General features: G+C 37.2%; 1 protein-coding gene across 1 annotated transcript in view; it reads left to right on the forward strand.

Annotated features, from left to right (window-relative positions):
• Window positions 1-26,723, forward strand: part of LUZP2 (leucine zipper protein 2) — a 444,380-nt gene extending 417,657 nt beyond the window's left edge. The window contains exons 10-12 of the mRNA XM_082660248.1: window positions 7,291-7,383; window positions 25,500-25,586; window positions 26,342-26,723. Coding sequence (XP_082516374.1) covers window positions 7,291-7,383; window positions 25,500-25,586; window positions 26,342-26,440 — 279 coding nt within the window. The 3' untranslated portion in view covers window positions 26,441-26,723. The remainder of the gene's footprint in view (window positions 1-7,290; window positions 7,384-25,499; window positions 25,587-26,341) is intronic.
• The last annotated feature ends 329 nt before the right edge of the window (window positions 26,724-27,052 follow it).

Genomic DNA, 27,052 nt, shown 5'->3' on the forward strand with positions numbered 1-27,052 from the left:
CCACTAAATGTCACATAATGGTTGATGTTTTAATTCAGAACAGCAAACTCCTAGGGGGTGCTGGGGCATATCTTCATTATTAGAGTTCCTCTAATGCTCATCATAATACATTGTGACTAACAGCAAATGTTAGATGAATGAACAAACAAATGAATAAATTAATAAATGAAGAATCTGGGAGAGAGAATGATCCCACATTAGCCAAATTACAATGTGTTCATGAGCAACCATATCTGTCTCTAAGGCTGTTCACATCCATAAAATAATTCTATCATGGAGAGTAAACATATTCATTTTAATGACAGCAGCGGCTGTGAATTTTCATGTTAGACACATGTGCTTTTCATATTTCATCATTAGTCATGAGTATGCCATGAATTTCAGTACCCATGATGGAAGAAAACAGCTTTGCCTTAATTCATCCTCCTACTTTTGTTAGTTATCCCATTTGAGGTTACACTAGAATCAATTGAAAAGTGAGCATGGGGTTCCAGTCATTTAGTTTCCAATAGACTTTGTAAGATATTCTAATTTTATTTTTAAATAAAACATAAAAGCTGTGAATGCCTATGAATGTCCTTTTCATGGATGGTGATACAACTGCCATATTTAAGTTATCTGAGACACACCAAATAGTTTTTGTTTTTGTTTTTATAAAACAGTTTTTAATTTTTTTAAAAAAATAACCTTATTGTCCAGACCTTGATTAAAATACAGAATGTGGCTAGTGAGTCCACTGAATCCCTGGGAACCTTTAATTTTGCCACTGCTCATTCTCCATGGCTAAATTTACTACTGGATTCTAATCTATTCCAGAATCATTCCTGATACAGGTAAAACATATGTAGGAGAATCCTCTATATCACCTGTGGCACCATGTTATCAATGGATGTAGATAACAGAGATGTTCCCTGGTTGCTTTTATAAAGACACAAGGGGCAACATTCCCTACTCCCTCTCTACAAAATTGACCATTTCTAAAACCGGTATTCACCTTATTTTTATAGATTAGGAATTCAGTTTCCCATTAATACTAGAATCGGGATCCTTCCATGAATGCCAACCTGCTTTGCTGAGCATTTAAGAAATCCTGATGGACGTTTCCCAGGTCTCTCACTTGGGCAAAAAACAATATCCTCCTATTCCCTACGTCTCCTTGAGTCCCTGACCTGAATAAGACTGTGTAATGATAATGGTGCTTTCATTATTACCTGCTCCCAGTAATACTGTTTCATCTGACTGATGTAAACCCCTTCCTACCAACCTCCCCACACAGTTACCCAGCGATGCCTAAAATTGTCACACAAATCTGACATTATAAACATTGGACCCCCATCTAGAGCCATTCTTTTTTTTTTTTTTTTTTTTTTTGCGGTACACGGGCCTCTCACTGTTGCGGCCTCTCCCGTTGTGGAGCACAGGCTCCGGACGCGCAGGCTCAGCGGCCATGGCTCACGGGCCCAGCCGCTCCGCGGCATGTGGGATCTTCCCAGACCGGGGCACGAACCCGTGTCCCCCTCATCGGCAGGCGGACTCTCAACCACTGCGCCACCAGGGAAGCCCTAGAGCCATTCTTCACAACTGAGAAGGTGCCCCTGTATCTCCCTGAAGTGTCAGCCCCCACTTCTTCCTCATCCCTCCTGCTGATGCTGCTGAAGGCCAGCAACGGCCCAGTAAAATTCCAACTTGTATTACGTCACTACTGAGACAATCAGAAACATGACCTTAGTTTCATTAAGTTTTTACTGCCACGATGTTCAAAACAGACCTCCTCTAGCTTCTCCACATGCTTAATATTTCTTTGGCACAAAATAGATAAAATGTTTTAATTTTCCAATTTAAAATATGTGAAAAAACATTCAATAAGACTATGCCTGATTTCCTAGGTTTTTATTTTCTTTCACTTTTAGCCATTTGCTTGTGCTTTGAGATAAACTCCTATTTTGAACATATGTATGGTATCAATACTTTGGCGTATTTATATGCTCATAGACATAAGGTCACCCAACAATAATCATTCATAATAATATATTATTTTATTATGAAATTAATGCATATTTGTCATGGACAATTTTAGCAAATAATGTTAATAGTAATAATACTAATAGTAGCTGGCATTTTTATTGAGTTGTGCTATACCCATATGAACTTATTTAATCCTCACAGGTCTCTAGAAGGAAGACTTTTTATTATCCTCATTAAAATATTTTTTTTCTTTTGAAATAACTATAAACTTAGAAAAACATTAAGAAAATAGTACAGAGAGTTCCTGTATATCCTTTACATCCCTTAATGTTAACATCTAAACACAGCTGTGACGTATTTATCAAAACTAAGAAACTGGCAATGGTATAATACTGTTACCAAACTACAGACCTAACTTGGGTTTCACCAGCTTTTCTACTAACGTCTTGTTCTGTTTCAGGATCCAATTCAGGGCAACACATTGCATTCAGTCATCATGTCTCAGTCTCCTCTTGTCTGACAGCTTTTCATTCCTTGTATTTCATGTCCTTGACACTTTTGAGGACTAGTGGTCAGATATTTTATAGAATGTCCCCCAGTGTGTGTCTGTCTGATGTGTTTTTGTACTTAGACGGGGGTTATGGATTTTTGTGAATAATACCACAGAGGCACGGTGTTCTTATCATCATACCAGGGATATATGACATTATTGGTGATGTTAACCCTCATCACTTGGTTAAGATGGTGCCTGCCAGATTTCTCCACAATGCTAGTATTTGTCCTTTTCCATACCTTATTCTTTGGAAGTGAATCACTAATTTCAGCCTATTCTCAAGGGAAGCCTATTCTCCACCTACTGAAGAGGAGAGTGTCTAATATGTTACTGAGAATTCTTCTGTAATAAAATATTTGTCCTTTCTATTTATTTGTCCTTCTATTTATTGATTCAATCATTTATTTATATCAGCATGGACTCGTGGGTATTTATTTTAGATTTTAGGTTATAATTCAATACTATAATTTTTTTTTTTTTGATTTTAAATAGACTTTGTTTTTCAGAGCAGTTTTAGGTTCACAGCAAATTTAAGCAGAAAGTATAAGTCCCCACATATCCCCTCTCCTAACACCCACAGCCTCCTCCATTATTAACATCCCTCACCAGAGTGGTGCATTTGTTACAGCTGATGAACCTACATTAATACATCTTAATCACCCAAAGTCCACAGTGTTCATTAGGGTTTAGTCTTGGTATTATAAATTCTATTTGTTCTGAAAGTTGTATCATGACATGGATCCACCATCATACAGGATTAGCCTCATTTTTCATATGAATAAACTGAAGAACAGAGATATTAAGTTGTTCAGGGAAGGTGACACAGTTGGTTAACATTTTATGAGTGATGTAATGCATTTCTTTAAAATTCATTGCAAAATTCATTTGAATTATTTTATACATTATTTCCTTGTAGATATATACTGCAGTTGATCCATGTATCTCCTTATTTCTGAATTTTTCCATTTTTTTCAACATACAAGTGACATTTAGATAAAAATCTGTTTTATACTCCACCATAATAATAGATTCTGTAAAGACAGAGATCCTGTTTGTTCATTTTTATGTCCTCCTTCCTTCCTCATTCACGCCTTCCACTAACCGATAGAGTAGGTGATAAATGACTGTGGAGCAAATGATTACCCAACAAGTTATTGAGCTTAAAGTTTTATCAGGCGTACCTTTGAAGCTGACATTAAGGAGGCCTGATTTCTGAGGTTTCTTGAGGCTACTGTCAGAGGAAGAAATGTGAGCAGAATGGTATATTTTGGTGTCACATACTTTACCTTCTTAAAAATGACTTCAGAGTTTCACATCTTGGAATGTGGTTTTGTAGAATAATATTTATAGCCTCATAAGGTTTGAGGGTATTTGTAGCTTCCACCTGTGTTAGCAGCCATCTGTGAACTGCAGCAAGCATGTGATCAAGGCTCCAGACCCTTTTGAACAGTCACTTTACTCATTTACTCCCACCTAAATTAACTTCCTTTTTCCAAATTTTAATCATACCATATCCATGCACTCTTCCAACCCATTTTCAAATTGTCCTCCTTGTGCATATGGGCCACATACATCCATATATGTGATAACCAGGTTCCTGACTTATTCTAGGATTTGAAAGTTGTCAGCAATACCACAGGGCATAAGCAACATATTTACTGATTATTCTTTGGAAATTATTCAGAAAATAAATTATTGTTAAATGATTCTTTCTGATATAAACAAAGATTTGTGTCATTTTGAAATATTAATAGACATTTATTACTTGTCAAGTAATCAGTAATTCAGTTTAGTAGAGCAGTATTCATATTCAAAACACTTTGGAAACACTATTCTATTTCTCATGATTAATTTAGAATAATTCTCTTGAATAAACAACATTTGCTATTATTTACATTACATTTACTTCATAATTCATTACCAACTGTGTTATTTAGAAATTAAGTTTAGAAATACCCATGAAAACTTTTTCTTCTCAATCTCCATAGGTGTTATTTTATAGTACATAAAAATGTGTGTGTATGTATGTACACAAAGTTAACTGAATTGTGTGGCAATGACTGAAGTTAACAAGCACCAACCCTATAAGTAATTCTGTCTAAGGTTGTCAAGGTGTTAAGTATTATTGTTTATATACCACCTAAATTCTCCGTTCCTTAGTGGATAGAGTCTAAACTCCTCAATCTGGAGGTCAAATCCATCAACTACTTGACATAACTTATTTTTCCACTTTTGAAAGTTTCTCCTTGAAGCATGTTCATGTACTATTTTTAATTCTCACAAACCACATTTTGTTTTAGAACTCTCTCCGTTTTACCTTTACCTAAACAACAAACAAACAAATAAAAAAAAAACAACAAAAAACATACTGCAATTTAGGTGTTCTTGACCTAATTTAGCAGGGCAGCAGAAAACTGAGGCCCTTCAAAATTGTATACGTTGTCTAAGGCTCTTATTTATTTATGTGCTAATCCAGAACCAGAATTCACATTTCTTTAACTCCAAAATATTATCGTTCCCAAAATCAGTTCCCATTCTTTGTTAATTCATCAGACTCAATAAGGCTTCTTTCTAAAAGGAGCCATTGGGGCTTCCCTGGTGGCGCAGTGGTTAACAATCCACCTGCCAATGCAGGGGACACGGGTTCAAGTCCTGATCTGAGAAGATCCCACATGCCATAGAGCAGCTAAGCCCAGGTGCCACAACTACTGAGCCTTTACTCTAGAACCCGAGAGTCACAACTGCTGAAGCCCGTGTGCTTGGAGCCTGTGCTCAGCAGCAAGAGAAGCCACCGCAAGGCGAAGCCCGCACACTGCAAGGAAGAGTAGCCCCCGCTCGCCACAACTAGCGAAAGCCCACACCCAGCAATGAAGACCCAACGCAGCCAAAAATAAATAAATAAAAAATAAAATAAAATAAAAGGAGCCATTTCACTGATAGCAAATGCCTACATTAAGGATTGCATGTATTACGCTTAATGCAACCAGTTCTGCAATTAAATACTAAGGTTTTGTATTTAAAGTAATTTAACTTTTCATGCATTGTTGCTCACATTGGTGAAGTGATGTATAATTTCCTCCAGTTGTTAAAAGTAATTAATATATGTAATTTTTTTTCCTGAAGCAGAGTTGAGATAACTTTCATAAATAGATGTAGAAATTGACAAACCAGGCACCCCAGTTTTTTAATATATGAGCACTAGGGTAGCCTTTGGGAAACTTATGGAGGAGTAAAGTTGCACTGTCATTCTTTTCCCCCTGCTCTTTCTGAACTTAATTGTAAATGAAGTCCCTTTTATATTTTGTCCAAAATAGCAAAGGCCTACAAAAATAGATAGATGATAGGTAGATAGATGATAGATAGATAGATAGATAGACAGATAGATGATAGATAAACAGATAAAACCTTTTATTCTGCACATATTTCTTACCTAAGTCTCACCACCAAAATCTGGGAGCATTTTCATAAATACACAATATTTGCATAAGAAAATATAATTAAGCACACATTAACATTTATCAATATGGGCATATTTATATTTTAAGGAAAATATTGAATACCTACTCTAAAATGTAATCTCCATCATTGGTGAACCTGGTGTTATTTTTTACAGCTTACCTAGCTGGGTTAGGTTTCCCTCCTGTTGGTTTCAATGGCAAACCTCTATCTCAGCCCTTATTTTGTACTGTCAGTTTTATTTTTTTGTGGTACGCGGGCCTCTCTCACTGTTGTGGCCTCTCCCGTTGTGAAGCACAGGCTCCAGACGCGCAGGCCCAGCGGCCATGGCTCACGGGCCTAGCCACTCCGCTGCATGCGGGATCCTCCCGGACCAGGACACGAACCCGCGTCCCCTGCATTGGCAGGTGGACCCTCAACCACTGTGCCACCAAGGAAGCCCTGTCAGTTTTATTTTATTGATTGACTCCCAGTATCATTCAAGTCTCTGTGATTACAAGCTATCAACATTGACCCTTACCAAATTAAATGAAGGAGCTTTAATGATAGAACATCAGGAGCTCATACTATCCAGGAGAAGACAGAAGTAACAATGCTGGGAATGGGCAGAACCAGAGGGTGCTTCAGAAGACTGGGAATGTGAACCATAAGAAGTGTCTCATTGTGGAAACAACTTGGACAAGTCACCCTACTGGAACTAATGTGCCTATTTAAGGCCTCTTTTTAATCTAGTCAGTATTTAATTTCAAGAATGAAGGTTCCAAAGACCTAACTTGGATCGTGTGCATTGGCATTTCTGTGTAGAAAGTAGCACAGAGAAATTTATAATAATATTTAGGGTTTCTGGAGATATAAAACAGTACTTGGTTAGTGAAGCATTGGAGTGAATATAATTCTCTTTTGTAAATTACAGTGAGATGTTAGAAAACATCTTATTTCCTATTAAAAAAACAAGATGTGTGCTTATTATTTCCCAGATATACTGGGGTTTAAAATAAAGAGAAACGATAGGATTCCTGTGTTTTTGAGGAACCAGGATACTTAAAATAAAAGCTTATTATGCAAGAAATAAATATTTCCAGTGGGAAAATAATCCCATTGGACAGCACTAATATAAAATTGAATAGAAATTATTTAATTTCACAGTTAATATTTAAGGTGCAGTGTTTAAGGTCTCTGATATATATAAATTTTCATTTTATTCTTTTTCTTTGAGTGTGATGTTGCCATTGTATCATGTTTTACAATAGTCCTAGGATCTCTCTGTTGAATCTATTTCTCTCTTTTTTAAATGTTCTCTCTCTTTCTCTCTCAAGGATCAACAAACCACTTCTGAAGCCCATGAGAGCTCTCAAGTTGAGACTACAAAGGAAGAATATCTGAGTACCCCTGAATGCGATACTCAAATTGTAAGATTTATTTAAAATGTTTTTAAAAACATTCAACATGAAAACAAGGACATAAGCGTTTTAACAACCCTAGTTTATGCCACCATGAAACTTTCTATTTATATGTAATATCTACTATCTAAACAGTGTACTTTTAAATTTGAAATGCAGATAGATATGAATCATGTAGGTGTTCCACTAGGAAATGTAATCAGACAATTAGGGGTACTATGAACTTGAATTGCTAGAGGGGTAAGGGGGTCATTCCCACAATCACATGACAGAAAGCTATTAAAATATTAAAAACAAACACAAACAGGACTTCCCTGGTGGCGCAGTGGTTGAGAGTCCACCTGCCGATGCATGAGACATGGGTTTGTGCCCCGGTCTGGGAAGATCCCACATGCCGCGGAGTGGCTGGGCCCGTGAGCCATGGCCGCTGAGCCTGCGCGTCCGGAGCCTGTGCTCCGCAACAGGAGAGGCCACAACAGTGAGAGGCCTGCGTACCGCAAAAAAAAAAAAAAAAAAAAAACACAAACAAACAGAATTCCAAACAAAGAATGTGATTCAATAATATTCTTCCCAAAAAGCAAATCAACCTTGCATTATAGAGACATTACATTAGAGGAAGGGAGATTTTTACCCTTCAAATGACAATAGGAAATATGGAACTTGTACTCTGTGCTTTCACTTGTAATAAGTGAAATGAAATTTTAGTTCTGGAACTTTGACGTGATAACAGATCTATCATGTCTGGGCTTGAGGAACAGCAAATGACAACAGCTGTATTTAATAGATTCAAAGCTAGGCTTCAATCTAGTTGACAAAATGTAAAGTATCTGCTGAAACTCTTCATGATGGAAAAGATATCAGGTGACAGCAAAGGAAATAAGGCAGAATAGAAACATACGTTAAACAAGTCTATCTCTTTTTCCTCTATTGACTGCCAAAGTAAATTTAGAAATATAAATTTCTCAACAATTTGACCTTCACATCTTTGTATATTGAAACATGTTCCAAAACCATACAATTTAGAATATAAGGTTAGTGACAAGTAGAAATAAAATATTCTGCAATTTACTTCCAAGGAAGGAAGAAGTCAAGAAGGTTTGGGGCAGGAAGGAACATTTTTGCTGTAGTTTGAAGAACAGATAGGTCTCTGACAGTGTGAGTGAATGTGCAGAGACAAGAAAACATCTAAATAGAGGGGGCTTCCCTGGTGGCTCAGTGGTTGAGAGTCCACCTGCTGGTGCAGGGGACGTGGGTTCGTGCCCTGGTCCGGGAGGATCCCACATGCCGCGGAGCGGCTGGGCCCATGAGCCATGGCCGCTGGGCCTGCGCGTCCGGAGCCTGTGCTCTGCAACGGGAGAGACCACAACAGTGAGAGGCCTGTGTACCGCAAAAAAAAAAAAAAGAAAAAAAATCTGAATAATATGAGGAGAGAGTAGCATACAGAAAATGGTGGGATGTTGCCTAAGAAGATAATTTGGGACTTAAGTGGGAGGGGCACTGGATTCCCAAGCTAAGGAGTTTGGTTTGAATTAGGGATATAGTTAATATTTTCAAATGTTTATGTCCAGTTAAATGATAAGACCATTGGGTTAATTTTAAGGAGAGTGCCCTTGTTTCTTGATATACTTTCCTAAAACTACCAAAAAATCATTTTGCAGTATATACGTATATCAAATCATTACGTTATATACCTAAAACTAATACAATGTTACATGTCAATTATATCTCAATTTTAAAATATTAAAAATAAAGAAGAATTTTGGAAGCTTCTGGCCTGCACCCTTACGGGTAATGCTCAGGCTTGATCCTTCAATGTCCTGCTTTGAGCCCTTGGATTAGGAGGAATTCAGTTGCTTTTTTCCTGCCCTTACTGGTGTATCAGTGCCTTGAGCAAATCATTCACGCCATGAGGTGGCCAAAACATATGAAAGGACAAAGAACCAGGACTTCATCAAACTTAACAAACAAACAAAATAGTCCCACTGAAGGCAAACCTGAAAAGTTCTATACGTTTTGCTAAGATTTCCCAAAGCAATATTTTGGTCTACTTTTCTTGTCAAGAGAGAGGCATAGGACTTCCCTGGTGGCACAGTGGTTAAGAGTATGCCTGCCGATGCAAGGGACACGGGTTCGTGCCCCAGTCTGGGAAGATCCCACATGCCGCGGAGCGGCTGGGCCCGTGAGCCATGGCCGCTGAACCTGCGCGTCCGGAGCCTGTGCTCCACAACGGGAGAGGCCACAACAGTGAGAGGCCCGCGTATCGCAAAAAAAGAGAGAAGCATAAATTCTTTTTTTGTTGTTTGTTTGTTCCACTCTCTTTCGACTTTTGTTGTCCTTCCTTGTCACTAGCTGCTCCTCTCCCTTCAGTAAGTCCCATAAGCATCTACTACCTTGGTGGAGGCCCCAATCTGGGTCCCTTCAAAAAGCAGCTTCCACCTGTACCAGCATGAACACTCTCTCTCTAACCTGATTTCAGTTCCCTAGATTTTAGTCTTTGAAATCTCTACTTCCAAGCAGCTACACTTTCTAGTGCAGAGAGTGCTCAGTATTTATAGCCTGTAGACTCAGTTACATTTAAAGGCCAAGAGAGTAATATAAGTGAATGAGATAAACCAGGTGTAAGCAGTAGGAATTAATGAGGTTGCTGTGAACATCAGTTTTCCAATTCTACATCAGTAGTTGTTATCCCTGTCCTCACTGTAGTATCACATGGAGGGTTTTTATAAAATACTGATGACCAGGACCAATCTCAGAAAAACTGACTCAAAAAGAAAGAAATTAGAACACTCCCTAACACCACACACAAAAATAAACTAAAAATGGATTAAAGACCTAAATGTAAGACCAGACACTATAAAACTCTTAGAGGAAAACATAGAACACTCCTTGACATAAATCACAGCAAGATCTTTTTTGACCCTCCTCCTAGAGAAATGAAAATAAAAACAAAAATAAACAAATGGAACCTAATTAAACTTAAAAGCCTTTGCACAGCAAAGGAAACCATAAACAAGAGGAAAAGACAACCCTCAGAATGGGAGAAAATATTTGCAAACGAAGCAACTGACAAAGGATTAATCTCCAAAATATACAAACAGCTCATGTAGCTCAACATCAAAAAAACAGATGACCCAATCAAAAAATGGGCAGAAGACCTAAATAGACATTTCTCCAAAGAAGATATACAGATTGCCAACAAACACATGAAAGGATGCCAACATCACTAATTAGAGAAATGCAAATCGAAACTACAATGAGGTATCACCTCACACTGGTTAGAATGGCCATCATCAAAAAATCTACAAACAGTAAATGCTGGAGAGGGTGTGGAGAAAAAGGAACCCTCTTGCACTGTTGGTGGGAATGTAAATTGATACAGCCACTATAGAGAACAGTACAGAGGTTCCTTAAAAAACTAAAAATAGGGCTTCCCTGTTGGTGCAGTGGTTGAGAATCCGCCTGCTAATGCAGGGTACATGGGTTTGAGCCCTGGTCCGGGAAGATCCCACATGCCGCGGAGCAACTAGGCCCGTGAGCCACAACTACTGAGCCTGCGTGTCTGGAGCCTGTGCTCCACAACAAGAGAGGCCGCGATAGTGAGAGGCCCACACACCGCGATGAACAGTGGCCCCCACTTGCCACAACTAGAGAAAGCCCTCGCACAGAAATGAAGACGCAACACAGCAAAAATAAATTAATTAATTAATAATCTCCTACCCACAACATCTTCTAAAAAAAAAACTAAAAATAGAACTACCATATGACCCAGCAATCCCACTACTGGGCATATAGCCAGAGAAAACCATAATTCAAAAAGACACATGCACCTCAGTGTTCATTGCAGCACTGTTTACAATAGCCAGGACATGGAAGCAACTTAAATGTCCATCAGGAGAGGAACAGATAAGGAAAATGTGGTACATATATACAGTGGAGTATTACTCAGCCATAAAAAGGAACGAAATTAGGTTCTTTGTAGAGACGTGGATGGACCTAGAGAATGTCATACAGAGTGAAGTTAAGTCAGAAAGAGAAAAACAAATATCGCATGTTAACACACATATGTAGAATGTAGAAAAATGATAAAGATGATCTTATTTGCAAAGCAGAAATAGAGACACAGAAGTAGAGAACAAACGTATGGTTACCAAGGGGGGAAGGGGGTTGGGATGAATTGGGAGATTGGGGTTGACATATATAAACTATTAATACTATGTATAAAATAGAGAACTATTGAGAACCTACCATATAGCCCAGGGAACTCTATACTCAGTGCTCTGTGCTGACCTGAATGGGAAGGAAATCCAAAAAAGAGAGGATATATGTATACGTATAGCTGATTCACTTTGCTCTACAGTAGAAACTAACACAACATTGTAAAGCAACTATAATCCAATGAAAATAAATTTAAAAAAAAAAAATTGACTCAGCATCTTGGTATGTGGAGTCTAGACATTAGTTGTATTTATTTTTTAACTTCTCCAGGTGATTCTAATATGCAGGCCAGTTTCACTAAAAAATGTGTTTCATATGTACACGTTTATTAAAATCATGTGAGGAGTTTTTAAAAATTAAGATTTTGAGAAATTCTTCAGTAAGTTCTAAATAAATAGGACTAAGGGTAAACATTTTTTAACGTGGATTTGACAACACTCTTCCCAACCCAGGTGATTCTTAATTTGAAAAACATTGGTTTAGATAAGATATAATCCCTTTAGAGTGTTGTTTAGTAATAGAGTTTCTGCTTCTCAGACTGTTATATTTGCATTTAAAGACATCAATGCCTAAATAAGGCTCTGTAATGGTAGTATGATGTGACTTTTGCTAGTAGGTAGAGGGGGGTCCATCCCAGAACCCTTTGTTTATTGTGCAACCATATATAAGAGAAGCACTGATGTAGGACTGTGAAATTGATCAGGAAGCTGATGAGTGATTTTATCCATAACTAAGCCTTCCCTTGAGAGAGCTAGTGGACCATTATCTCCCCAAGCTATAGTTCTCAGAGTGTAATTAACCTTAAGCATGGAGAGCTCTATAGTTCCTTTCTAGCATTCCCCAATAATAAGAGAATAATTCTGATGACTTCCTCCACCTTACAGGAAAATGTGGGAGGATCTTTGGATCTATGAGAACTGCTGTTACTCAGCTTGTCTAAATTCACCCAAAATATTCTGATTTGTGTTAAATAGCATGAAATGCATTGCTTCCATTTCAATACAGCAATGTGAAAATAGCTTCAACTTGACTCTAACGAACTGGAGACTCAAGCTCCAGTTTGGGTTGCTTTAATCGAGTATCCAAATAAGATATCAAAACATAATTTCATAAAGAAAAAACAAAGTAAATTTACCTCCTCTTCTGATAAAGGGATTGGTGCATTTTCTGTTGTAGGAAGGATAGTTTTATCATGTTAGGCAGAAGTATAGTCTTATCATCTTTATTTGGAGATTGAGTATGGTTAAAAGATGCATAAATGTGCCAAGTTGATAAGAGGTAGATTTGTGATGATTAAATTCATGTGTCAAAATGACTGAGCTAAGGGATGCCCAGAGAGCTGGTAAAACATTTTTTCTGAGTATGTCTGACAGGGTGTTTCCAGAAGAGATTAGCATTTGAATCAGTTGACTAAGAAAAGATCTTCCCTCATAAATATGGCAGGCGTCATCTAATCCCATGAAGGCCCAAATAGAATGAAAAGATTGAGGAAGTACAAATTCTCTCTCTCTTTGAGCTGGGATGTATACCTTCTTCTGCCCTCAGATATCAGAACTCTTGCTTCTGGGGCCTTCCAACTCCGGGACTTAACACCAGCAGGCCACCCACCCCCGTTCTCAGGCCTTTGGCCTCGGGTTGGGAGTTACACCATCAGCTCCCCTGATTCGCAGCCCTTTGGATTTGGACTGAATTATGCCACCAGCTTTCCTGGTTCTCCAGCTTACAGAGGGCATATCATGGCATGTCTCATCTTCCATAATCACATGAGCAAATTCCCATAAAAAAATCTCCTCTTAAATATCTATGTATATATTCTATTAGTTCTGTTTCCCTGGATAACCTAATACAATCATTTTTCCATATTTATATTTTGTGTGTTTTGAAATATTGACATCAGGTTTTTTATAAAAGACTTTTTTCTTTAATCAGAGATCAATCAGTGTTACTTAGTTTTTTACAGAGAGAAAGTAGACGGTAGTTGTTGAGTTAAATTTTTACTTTAGTGCCCTTACTTGACAAAATTAATAGTTGGCAAATTTATTCCCATTTCTTTTTTTTTAAATGTCTTTTTCTGCTCTATGAAATTCAAAAATGTAGAAACTACTAAATGAGAAATTTTTTTAAATAATAAAAGTAAGATAAAATAGGGACCTGAATAAAGCCAATAACTAATAATTGAGAGTTCATGCAGGCTTAATTGTTAATTCCCCAATGGTTAATAATTTGAGCATATTTGTATATACTTATTAGCAAGTCACATATTTTCTTTGGTGAAATTTCTATTCAAATAGTTTCCCCATGCTCTGCTGGGTTGTTTGTCTTCTCAGTGTTGAGTAGTAAGATTCCTTATATATTCTGGATATAAATCCTTTACCAAATATATGATTTGAAAACATTTCTCTCCATATGTTTCTTATCTTTTCATTTTCTTAATGGTGTCTTTTAAAAAGTAATTAAGTTTTTTTAGTACAGTTTTAGATTTACAGAGTAATTGAGCAATAGCTCAGAGAGTTCCATATAGCAATCAGCCGTCTTTCTGTAATTTATTTCTAGTTTAGTTCCATTGCAGTCTGATGGCATACTCTACATTTGTTCAAATGTATTTTATGGCCCAGAATGCAGTCTATCTTGGTAAATGTTCCATGTGACTTTGAGAAGAATGTGTATTCCCCTCTTGTCTGATGAAGTATTCCATAAATGTCAATTAGATCCACTTTATCTGCAGTGTTGTTCAGATCAACTATATTCTTAGAGGTTTTCTCCCTGCTTGATATGTCCACTATTGACAGAGAGTGTTGAAGCCTTAATCTGTAATAGTTGTTTGGTCTATTTCTCCTTGCCGTTCTATCAGTTTTTGACTCATGTATCTTGACATTCTGTTGTTAGGTGCAATCATGTTAAGAATTGTTATATTTTTTGTAGAATTGGCCCCTGTATTATTATACAAATGTCCCTCTTTATCCCTGGTATTTTTCTTGGTCTGAAGTTGGCTTTGCCTAAATTAATATGGCTACTCCAACTTTCTTTTGATTAATATTAGCATGGAATATCTTTCTGAGTCCCTTAACTTTTAATCAATCTGTGTTCTTATATTTAAAGTTGATTTCTTATATACAACATCTAGTTGTGTGCTCTTCTCTTATCCCCTCTTACAATCCCTGTCTTTTATTGATATATTTAGACCCTTCATATTTAAAGTGAATATTTATATAGTTGGATTGATGTCTGCCATAATTTGTAACTGTTTTGGATTTATCACATCTTTCATGGGTTGTGAAAGAACCTTATACAGAGAGTATATAGAGAGTATTTCCAGTTCCTCTATTATAACATTGCTGTCATTCATTTCACTTAACCATAAGCTGTAATTACCAAATACATTGTTGCTATTGTCATTTTGAACAGACTGTTATTCATTTCATCAGTTAAGAACAAGATAAATAAAAACATTATTTTACGTCCACTTATTCCTTCTAGAACACTCTTCCTCTCTTTTTGTAGATCAGGGTTTCTGAACTATATCATTTCCTCCTGTCTGAAGAACTTTTAACTTTTCTTGAAAGGCAGGTATACTGGTGACAAATTCCCTCAGTTTTTGTTTTTCTGAGATCTTTATTTTTTCTTCACTTTTGAAGGATAATTTTACTGGATAATATTTCAATTTTTTAACACTAAATATTTCTCTTCAATCTTTTCTTGCTTAAATTGTTTTTAAGTAGAAGTCTGAAGTAATTCCTATCCTTATTTCTCTGTAGTTAAGTTTTCACTTTTTGATTCTTTCAATATGTCTCTGTGGTTTTCTGCAGTTTGATGACATGCCTAGATGTAATTTTGTTTTTCTAATCTTCCAGGATTTGTGATTGAGTTCTGTCATTACCTTTGGGGAACTCTCACCATTCTTACTTCAAATATGTTCTCTGTTATTTTCTTATCCTTCTAGTATTTCCATTACCTCTACATTGCAGGTTTTCTAATTGTTTTACAATTCTGGACATTCTGTCCATTGTTTAAACCCTTTTATCTTTGCATCTGTTTGGTACCTTTCTATCAACCTGTCTTCAAGTTCACTGAATTTTTTCAGTGGGCAATGTCCAGAATATTGATGAGCTCATCAAAGGCAGTCTTCATTTCTGTTAGTGTTTTTTTTGCTTTATTTTTAGCATTTCCATTTGATCCTTAGATTTTTTCCATTTTCTGCTTATATTACCCATTTGTTCATGCATTTTGTCCACTTTTCCCCTTAGAGCCCTTAGCATATCAGCCACAGTTATTTTTAAACTCCCAGTCTGATACTTCCAAAACATTTGCCATTTCTGAATCTGGCTTTATTGCTTTTTTATCTCCTCAGACTGTGTATTTTTCTTGCTTTTATAATACTTCTAATTCTTTCCCAGTTTATTAAAATATAATTGACACATTACACTATGTAAGGTTAAGGTACACAAAGTAGTGATATTCTATATCTATATATTGTGAAATGATAACCATAATAAGGTTAGTTAACACATCCATCTTCTTACACAGTTAATTTGTGTGTGTGTGGTGAGAACATTTAAAATCTACTCTCTCAGCAACTTTCAAATATACAATACAGTATTGTTAACTATAGTCACTAAGGTGTACCTTATATTCCCAGAACTTATCCATCTTATAATTGGAAGTTTATACCCTTTGACCACCTTCACCTACTTTCCCAATCCCCCCACATGCCCCCGACAACTACCCATCTGCTCTGTTTCTATGGGTTTATTTTATTTTGTTTGATTTCATATATGTAAGTGAGATAATGTTATTTGTCTTTTTTTCCTGATTTATTTCACTTAGCATAATCCCCTCAGTGTTTATCCATGTTGTCACAAATGGCAGGATTTCCTTCCTTTTTTATGTCTGAATAATATTCATATACATATATATTCCTCTATATATAATACTTTATTCACCTAGAAACTTAGGTTGTTTCCATGTCTTGGATATTATAAATAAGGCTGTATAACCCTCCCAGACTTCAGACAATGCTACAAAGGTACTGTAATCAAAACAGCATGGCATTGGCACAAAAACAGACATTTGGATCAATGGAACAGAATAGAGAGCTCAGAAATAAACCCACACACCTACAGTCAATTAATCTTCTACAAAGGAGGCAAGAAAATACAGGAGAAAAGACAGTCTCTTCAACAAGTGGTGCTGGGAAAGCTGGACAGCTGCATGTAAATCAATGACGTTAGAACACACCCTCACACCACATGCAAAAATAAACTCAAAAATGGCTTAAAGACTTACATACAAAACATGACACCATAAAACTCTTAGAAGAGAACATAGGCAAAACATTCTCTGACATAAATTGTACCAATATTTTCTTAGGTCAGTCTCCCAAGACAATAGAAATAAAAGTAAAAATAAACAAATGTGACCTAATCAAACTTACAGGCTTTTGTACAGCAAAGGAAATCATAAACAAAACAAAAAGACAACCTCCTGACTGGGAGAAAACATTTGCAAACGATGCAATCAACAGGGGCTTATTTTCCAAAGTGTACCAACAAGTCATATAACTCAATAACAAAAACAAACAAACGAACATCCCAATTGAAAAATGGGCAGAAGACCTAAGTAGACATTTCTCCAAAGAAGACATACAGATGGCCAACGGACACATGAAAAATGCTCAACACAGCTAATTATTAGAGAAATGCAAATCAAAACTACAATGAGGTATCACCTCATACCAGTTAGAACGGCCATCATTAAAAAAATCTAGTCTTATTCACTTTTACTCTCCAGGACAGAAACAGATGCAACTGGTGGAAACAACTATAAGGAGAAGAATATTTCAGTCAAAAATAAAAGTGAACTCAGTGAAAAGCATCTGAAAATAGAATTAGCCTAGAAAAGAGAATATAGTATATTATATGACTGAATAATGAAAAACAACCATTCTGGAACGTAGTCAGGAAATGAAGCATTAGAGTAGAGGAAAAGAACTATCATGGGATCATCCCATTGTATTGCAGGATTCTATAATCATCAGCAACCTCACTGAGTGCTGATGGTAACACATGCAATCGCTTAGTAAATAAATAGCAAAGGTGATTCATTTTCATTCCTGTTGATCATACCCTAGACTAAATAACATGGTAGAGAAAGCCTGGAATTTACCACTTTGCTGTTTCCTAACACGTCAGTATGGCAAGTGCTTTTGTTATTCAGATCCCTTTTCTATAAAATAGACGTCAGTGATTTTCAAACTTTTGCCTGCCTATGACTCATCAGGTCAGCCTGTAAAACTGCTTGTGGTAAGGCTCCACTCCCACCAATTATTCGTCAGTAGATCTGGGACAGAGCCCAAGAATGTGTATCATTTGAATAAACCCAGCTAGATTTTCTTCCGTCAATATTTCCTGTTAAATATTTTGAGAAACTTTAATGTTGATTTCTTACAGGTTTATCATGATGATTGTATATCATAGATAATAAATACAGTGTTCAGTTTTATCATGGATGTCCTTATTAGTTCAGTCTAAAAAAGCTGCTCTGCAATTTTCATACTCAAGGTCTCAATATCTTGTATGCACAAGGTCCTAAACTTGGAATTAGAGACCATGCATATTCTTAGATAGCTTTGTGGGTTTGTTCCACTTCCTGCCCTATGCAGCCAGGCAGGGTCACCTAGGAAAATCGCCACTGGATTTCTTGACCCTTTTCTTAGTAGACATAGAAAACTTGAAATGGATTACCAAAAGCTTAACAGCGTATTGGACTATCGGTTTTGGAAATGTTTAAATTCCTTTGAGGGCTTCCCTGGTGGCGCAGTGGTTGAGAGTCTGCCTGCCGATGCAGGGGACATGGGTTCGTGCCCCGGTCCGGGAAGATCCCACATGCCGCGGAGTGGCTGGGCCCGTGAACCATAGCCCCTGAGCCTGCGCGTCCGGAGCCTGTGCTCCGCGATGGGATAGGCCACAACAGTGAGAGGCCCGCGTACCGCAAAAAAAAAAAAAAAAAAAAAAAAAAAAAAAACCTTTGAAAGCAGCTTTGCGTCAATGGTAATTTTGGAGTCACAGGGAGAAAGCAAAGGATGTACCTGCTTCATCCCATTTTCCTGCAGTTTGCAAACGTGCCTCATATTGTTTAATAGCATATCAAGAATTAAAGACATTGAACATTTTATTTTAATTTCCACATAGGGATTGAGACTTACTATTCAATGTAGATGTGCTTTACAGCGTTTCTGACTCCTCTAGGTAGCACACACTTAACTTTTCTTAATGTGCTGAGGAACCGAAAGGCAGCAACGGCTTATGTTTAGCATTGGAAGCACCCCTCGCTCAGATTCTTGCCATCACACCTGCTTACAAGTCCCTGACCAAAGGGAGTTTATTCAACAGCAAAGCACTGTCCAGGGAAATGAGAGGAGAAAATGTGCAGGAAGTAAATCTAGAGCTGTGAGTAGAAAATTATGCCAGCATTTTCATGCTAAAACAATTTTGGCAGAGATTTAAAAAGTCCTAGTTTGCAATTATATCCAATATTCACTCTGTGGCACTTGATGCCCTGATGAGCCATTGGAAGACATTAGCTTAACAAAATTTCCTAGGCAAGTCATGCCCTGCTGTAATTGGGCTGAGAGACCATATACCATTGTCATTCTGGGCTACATTCCATCAGACCATCTGAAAAGGTTGGCTTCATACAAGGCATTCTTCATTGTGCTACTGTGGTTTTGTTTTTTTTTAAGAAGGAAAAGGCATGCCTCCAGATTACATGGGAAGTATAGATAGTTTCGTAAGGGCTTTAGAATAAATTTCTGCTTTTTACATTAGATAATAAATTTCCATGTTTACCCTCCTATAACATCTTAATTTTCTTTTTTTTTTTTTTTTGCGGTTCACGGGGCCTCTCACTGTTGTGGCCTCTTCCGTTACGGAGCACAGGCTCCGGACGCACAGGCTCAGAGGCCATGGCTCACGGGCCTAGTTGCTCCGCGGCATGTGGAATCTTCCCAGACTGGGGCACGAACCCGTGTCCCCTGCATTGGCAGGCGGACTCTCAACCACTGTGCCACCAGGGAAGCCCTATAACATCTTAATTTAAAGCATGCAAAATGTTAACTTAATTATTATTTCTTATCAGGAATCATATAGAAACCATAAGAATAATGATTAACTTATAATTTGGAAAATACAAATAACCCAGTAAGCATGTTAATAATTATTATAAGGAAATTTGCCAAACAGTGATGTGCAAATACAAAGGTTAAATTGGTCAATAACTCTTTGACCCCTCCTACCTCCCCTGAGACATAATGATTTTCACCTCTGGGTCCCCATAGTACTTGGTTTATACACATATTTTGTCCTGTATCACAGTCCATCTTGCATGTTGATTATTTGTATAAAGTTCTCATTCTGCATTAGATGATAAGCAATTTGAGGACAGAGACTATGAAAGTATTGACATTTCCTTCAGCACCAAACAAAATACTCATCTTAACAGATGCTTGTAAATATTTTTCCAAAATATCTAAAATTATGAAGTTTCATAAGTTATGAAATTATGAAGTTACTTTTTCCAAAATATCTAAAATTATGAAATTATGAATATCTAAAATTATGTGCCACAGTGGCACAGTGGTTAAGAATCTGCCTGCCAATGCAGGGGACACGGGTTCAAGCCCTGGTCTGGGAAGATCCCACATGCCGCGGAGCAACTAAGCCCGTGCACCACAACTACTGAGCCTGTTGCTCTAGAACCTGTGAGCCACAACTACTGAGCCCACGTGTCACAGCTACTGAAGCCTGCGTACCTAGAGCCAGTGCTCCGTAACAAGAGAAGCAACCGCTATGAGAAGCCCATGCAGTGCAACGATGTGTAGCCCCCAGCTCACTGCGACTAGAGAAAGCCTGCACTCAGCAACAAAGACCCAACGCAGCCAAAAATAAATAAATAAATACATTAATTAATTAAAACTAAATAAATGAATAAAACTATGAAGTTAGACAGGGCTTCATGTTTCAAAATTTTAACTATTTTGTGTGAAGGATGAAGAATTATGGTTCAGAGGTAATGTGACTTGCCTAGAGGAGCCTGGTTAGGGAGCATCAGTGTCAGACCTTGTCTCCCTCCCACTCCTCTATTCCTCTGTTAACTGAATTCAGAGCCATCACTTTGATTCAGCATTAGATTTTTAATCGTTGAACTTCTTTTCTAGTTTCTGCCCTTTTTAATATTAAAACAGTACTAAAGGGCTTCCCTGGTGGCGCAGTGGTTGAGAGTCCGCCTGCCGACGCAGGGGACACGGGTTCCTGCCCTGGTCCGGGAGGATCCCACGTACCGTGGAGCGGCTGAGCCTGTGAGCCATAGCCGCTGAGCCTGCGTGTCCGGAGCCTGTGCTCCGAAACAGGAGAGGCCACAACAGTGAGAGGCCCACATACAGCAAAAAAACAAACAAACAACAAAAAAACAGTACTAAAGTATCATTCTGTAATAAATATTAAAAAACTCATTTCATACACAAGACTAACATGAGAGAAAAATTTAGCCAAAATGTGTTTATGTTTCAAAAAATCTTGGTACTTAATTCCATTTTTTCTCCTTTACAGTATTCTGAAAATCATGCTTGTTTTTAGCCTCCAGCTTGTCCCAGATATTAATTAAATATGAAGAATGAGTTGGACTTTTTAACTGTCAGAGATATTTTTTCTTGGTAAAAGTTCAGGTTGCCCAGTTATGCATTAAGTATTTTCAGTTTTAAAGTTTTAGAGAAAGGTCATAAGAGGAGCCCCTAATATGTGCAAAATAGTCCTTTAGGAACCATTCTATAGTTTTATTTAATCTAAATCTTCCAAAAATCCTGTCAGGTAGGGATCATTTTGCCTACCCTACAGATAAGGAGTCAGAACCTCCTTAAGATGAAGTAACTTTCCCAAGTGTATACAGCTAATAAGGGCTAAAGCAATTCTAACCTGAGATGGGCTCTTTCCTCCATTTACCTAGCTGAGTTACCTACATTGTATCATGTCACTTGATGTCAAAATTTTGAATTATCCCCATTTTACAAATGAGGGAAAATTGAGGTTAAATTGGTATTTCCTACCATCATTCCAAGCAGGGCAAGTACTGCCCTGTCATGAAGTTTTCAACAGTATAGGAATGTAGAAAATAGACATTTAATATTAAAATAACAAAATATTAGCGGATTTTCCATGAACCAATCTCTCTCTCTTTCTCTCTCTCTCTCTCTGCCTCTCAAAAACAATTTCTTTTGACATTGGATCCTTTATATAATTTTAGTATTAAAATGTTATTTCTTTTCTGAAATATTGTTGAAAAATAGCAGTGTGTTTTGCTTGTTGGTTTATTTGTTCTAATGTCGAAATTTGTTTGTCACTGGTGTTTAATTTTATTCTTCTGTAAAATACCAAAGTTTGGAACCTCAATGTTCATTATTAGAGATAGTGGGAGATGGAGTTGGGACTCAAATTCATTTGCACGTGACTCCAGATAATTATCAAGGAAACCCCAGTATTAGAGTCTGCCCCACCATGGTAGGATTATGTATTTTTTCCTACAGGGGTAAATAATTAAAAGGGCTTGTCTCATCTAAATTTTTGTTACTTTGCCTACCTTTGTGGCCATAATATAACATTTTGTCAGATGGTAGTTTGTTGCCCAAAGCACAGAAACAAACTGGTTATTCTGGTGGTGCTGGGGAAGATGTATATGTGAGAAAGAGCATGTAATCACTTTAATAAAGATACGTTCATGGCTCATCCCATTTCATAATTTACAGACCCAGCTGTGGTCCTCTGTAGGTCACCTGTATAATTAATAGGTGAGCTGCATACTGAAGTAGCTGAATCTGTGCAGACTTTCCTGATCATTCTTCATATTTTATTACTTGAGTTTCTAGAAATAGGCACTATACTCATCAGGTTGAATTTTATCTAATTGAGAGAGTGTTTTGAAGGCGTGTACCTTCAGGAGTGCTTATATCTGTTGCCTTTCTGAGAAACACTAGGAATTTTATGAACCCCATCTCATGAAGTTTCCACAATGCCTGTGAGGCACACAAAAAATAAATTTAAAGGTTGTGTTCATTATAAGATCAAAATATCAAAAAAGGTTGGAGCTGTCTTCCAGCCATGTAATATTTTCTTTATTGTTGAAATTTAATAAGTATTCATTGTTCACATGATCAAAGACTTGTCTCAAATAGTCAGCTGTGCTTCCATTAATGAAAGAACATACTCCACCATAAATCCCATGGTATCTTTCTCATGACAATGACCTCAAGTAATAATTCATACACAAAAAACGGTTTGGGGGTCAAATAGATTTGGCAAATGGTTATATCATATCTCCTAAGAGATTTATAATGCATTTGTACACTACAAAGAAGTGGATTTCAAATTTCACTGTGCATTTGAATTGCTGGATTGCTGATTAAAAATGCAAGCCCTATATTCGTAGGACTGAATTATCACCCAGGAGTATTATTTTTTAACAAGCACCTTATATGATTATGCGAGCAGATCATTCAAGAGGAAAGCTTTAAGAAATTGTGTGTTAAAGGCTCTGAGAAGAACTACCTTAAATACCACTGTTTAATGTTCAAATAAACTTTTTCTCCAAACTTATGTGATTTATGAACTCCATTATTCCAAAATATATATTGGGAAACCTTACACTCTGCAGGTTACTTTCTGCATTCTGAGCTTGATTTAGTACATTTATTTTAGGTTTTTTTCCCCAAGGCCAAAAGCAAGTATAACAAAAACAAAGGTCAGTTGTATTATTACAGTAAAAACAAAACAATTATAATATTCCAGGGAAATTTTAGTTTCTAGGCCTAACTCAAACCCGTACAACATAAAAAGAAAAAAAATTCTTAGGTAGTATAGAAGATTCCTCTGTGTAGATGCCTAAAATTCTCTGGACTAAGGCACTCAAGGTTTTCACTACTGATTTCTATTATTATAGTTATAATCTTACTTTTCCACTATACTATAGGCTTATTTTGAAGAAGGGGCTATGTGCAACCATTTTGGAGCTTTTATCAAATATAAATCTCATATGAAAAACTCAGGCATTTATGAAAATTCTAAAGGACTGAAATATTTTCATAGCCAATGTTTGTTTTATTCATTTATTAAGTGATTAGATATTGACCACTTGCTATCTAATAAGCATCTAGCTGGGACATAGGTCTGATACATGTAGCCTCTATCTTCAAGGAACTTACAATATATCAAAGAGTCACTTACAATATATCAAAGAGCCAGACATGCATATATATATAAAAACATTAAGTGTGCTAATGTTTCTAATGCATTGTACCTTTAGCGCAGGAGAGTGTAATGAGCCTACCTAGTGGTGAAAATGTGCTAGGGAGGGAACAAGTAGCTGGTCTTCAGGATCTCCCAGTGAAGAGAGACTTTTATGAAGGTGGAGGGAAAGAGCATATTACACAGACACAGAAGGGTAAAGTAACATGAGTGTTCAATTAAGAGCCATGTAGAGCAAGAATCGGGAGCATGTGCAAATGACTTTGCTCTCAGATTTGAATTGGGAGTAGGTTAAATCTCATATGCAACTTCTTTAGTTATCATCCACTCCTAGAATTTATGGAAAGTTAGAGTTCAAAGCCAGCTTAGGTATCCTCCTTGTTTGACCTCAAAGAAAGAAACTGACTTGTTCAAGGTTAGAGCTACACAGTGGCCATGAACTCTTAAACTCCCAGTCTCCATTTTATACGTTTTATACAGGGAAAGGATTACAGAAAAATCACTAAAAAAAGTACATATTCTTACATTAAACAATTTTTAGTTACTTTAAAATGTGTTGAAAATAAAAAAGATGAAAATAAAAGGAAGAGATGAAGGGAGAATGAGAGGCAGCAAGGCAAGGAGGAGGGAGGCAAGGCAGACTAAGGAAGAAGGAAGAAAGAAAGGGAGGGATGGCGGGAAGGAAAATTCAATATTTTAACCTTGGTTAAAATGAAAAATGAAGGGCAACTGGAATATGCTGCCAGTAATTCATTTTCTTAAAGACGATTGAGGCTAATAAGATGAGATTTTCTGGTTAGTAAAATATATGATCTTCTTCCCAGAAATATCTTTTTTAAGATGTTGAAGTTTTTTGCTAGATAGATTGATGATGTTGACCGAAAACAAGTAGACTGGCAGACATTTCTTCAGCAATGATGGGTTTGTTTTGGGATCAGCAGAGAATTAACAATTTTGGGTCTGCAACCATGGTGAGCAAGGTACAAGTGCCCACAAGGCAAAGGAAAAAGAATTCTTTCCTAGAGGGGAAAAGAAAGTTGGAAGGGCTACAGTAAACAAAGAGTTCATGGCTTTGCATGGGCTGAGTTGTTGCCAGGAAAGAAGAGGGGTCTTTCTTCGTCTTGTTGGTCTCTGCTATTGCTGCAAGGTGTGAGAGCGCCCCCTTCTGGTCTCCTGACTCTATTTAATTGTGATTCCAGTTTATTAATTTTTTACAACGATCATATTGTTTAAGTTGTTTCCTGGCTTGCAATATTGATGTCCGGCAGGCATAAAGACCATGGACATATTTAGATCCTAGAGTCTAGACACATCACGGATATAGAACATAGTAGTTTTGTAACTCTTTCCTTTTTAAAAATTTTTGCAAAGAAAGAACTTTCCATTGTAATTGAGCCTTTGTTGTAGCAGCCGACTGTCATAAGCATCACTGAGATTCCCAAATGGACTATGAATGCTTGCCCATTCCCTGGGATCCCACTAATGTTGTGATAAATTTGTCCCTAGCTTGACCTTTCAGTTTGTCTCAAAGTGAAGGAAGTTTTCAATGGGAAGATTTCAAAGGAGATTTTCTATTCCCTCCCTTCATGTAATTTAACTTCATTGACCTATTTTCAATCGCAGCTTTTACAGGGGAGCACGACCTGTTCAATGAAGCACAAAGAAAATCCTGCAAGCAATGACACTGCAGAATCAGAACCTGTCCCACAGGTATTTGGTTTGGTTTGTTTGTTTGTTTTGATTGTCAGAAAGCACTTTTTGAAGCTATTGAGTTCCATGATTTTCTCTCTTGCTTTAGCTAAAGCAGGGATGCTGTATTACCTAATACAAGACACATCTTTCACCTATTGCCTCTGGACCTTTCCATGACCACTGTGCCTGCCACTAAGCTTTTGGTTTGATTTGCTGAGGTCCTAGAAGAACAAGGGCAAGGGAGGGTTCTCACCCCTCCCCAGCAACCAAGAAGCAAAACAAAAGTAAACAGAGAACAAAAATTATACATATATTCTTTATAGGACAAAGAAGATAAAAAGAAGACTTGAGAAAGCAGAGAAGAAAGAAGTACATATCCCCCACAAAAACAAGTAACAAAGAAACAACTCAGGAGCTTAATTCTGAACTTCTATCTGGACTGTTCTATATTTGACCAAACGTATTACATCATAGCAATTATTAGGATTCATTTTACTTAACACATTTTTAATTTGGGGGTTAGATTCATCAGAGTTGAATGGTTTGACCAAAGTTTTCTCAAAATAGTTATTGAAATATTGCCTTTTGTGGAAAATATTTTATGTGCTTTCAAGAAGTAGAAGTGTTAACATATTTACACTTATTTTCTGCCTGGCATGGTCTTCTGTAAGATATTTGTTGAGGTACATGAGTTATTCTGTTAGGATGTTAATTTTTACATTCAACATTTTTATTTTGACTCTCCTGATTGTCTTTTCCATATTGTTTGACAGAATGTGATGGTGCCTCCTTGTACTGAATGTGAAGAGGAAAAAAACCCGGGAAAACAATTGACCAGCACTGAAGGGAAGGCAAATAGAGAAAAAAAATGACTGTAAATACCAAGAAACTGTGTTAAAAAACATCCATTTGCTATTGTCTTCATACTCTTTTTAGACCACAAGCTTGATGGAAATACTAAGTTTTTAAAGCATGCAACTTTTTCACAATTTTATGTACCTTTATATAGTAGTCTACAAATTTTCCAAAAGATTCCAGGCCAATTATGATCCTTAAGCAATAACCTAATTAAAATGGATATCCAGGCTTCCCTGGTGGCACAGTGGTTGAGAGTCTGCCTGCCGATGCAGGGGACGCGGGTTCGTGCCCCGGTCCGGGAAGATCCCACATGCTGCGGAGTGGCTAGGCCCGTGAGCCATGGCCGCTGAGCCTGCACGTCCGGAGCCTGTGCTCCGCAACGGGAGAGGCCACAACAGTGAGCGGCCCGCATACCGCAAAAAAAAAAAAAAAAAGGATATCCACAGTCATACATCATCATTGTCATCAGTAAATTGCCCAGTCTAAATTGGTCTTTTTTGAACTCAAATGCAATATAACATTTAATTCTTCTGGTTCATTTGGGTATCCAGTACTTCCATGATCTTGTTTTTTAAATCAGCTGGAGAATGATTAAATGTGGATCCTCAGCATTCTTAGAATCCAAA

Source organism: Grampus griseus, assembly GCF_964374135.1.
Source record: "Grampus griseus genome assembly, chromosome: 8".
Classification (NCBI taxonomy): Eukaryota; Metazoa; Chordata; class Mammalia; order Artiodactyla; family Delphinidae; genus Grampus; species Grampus griseus.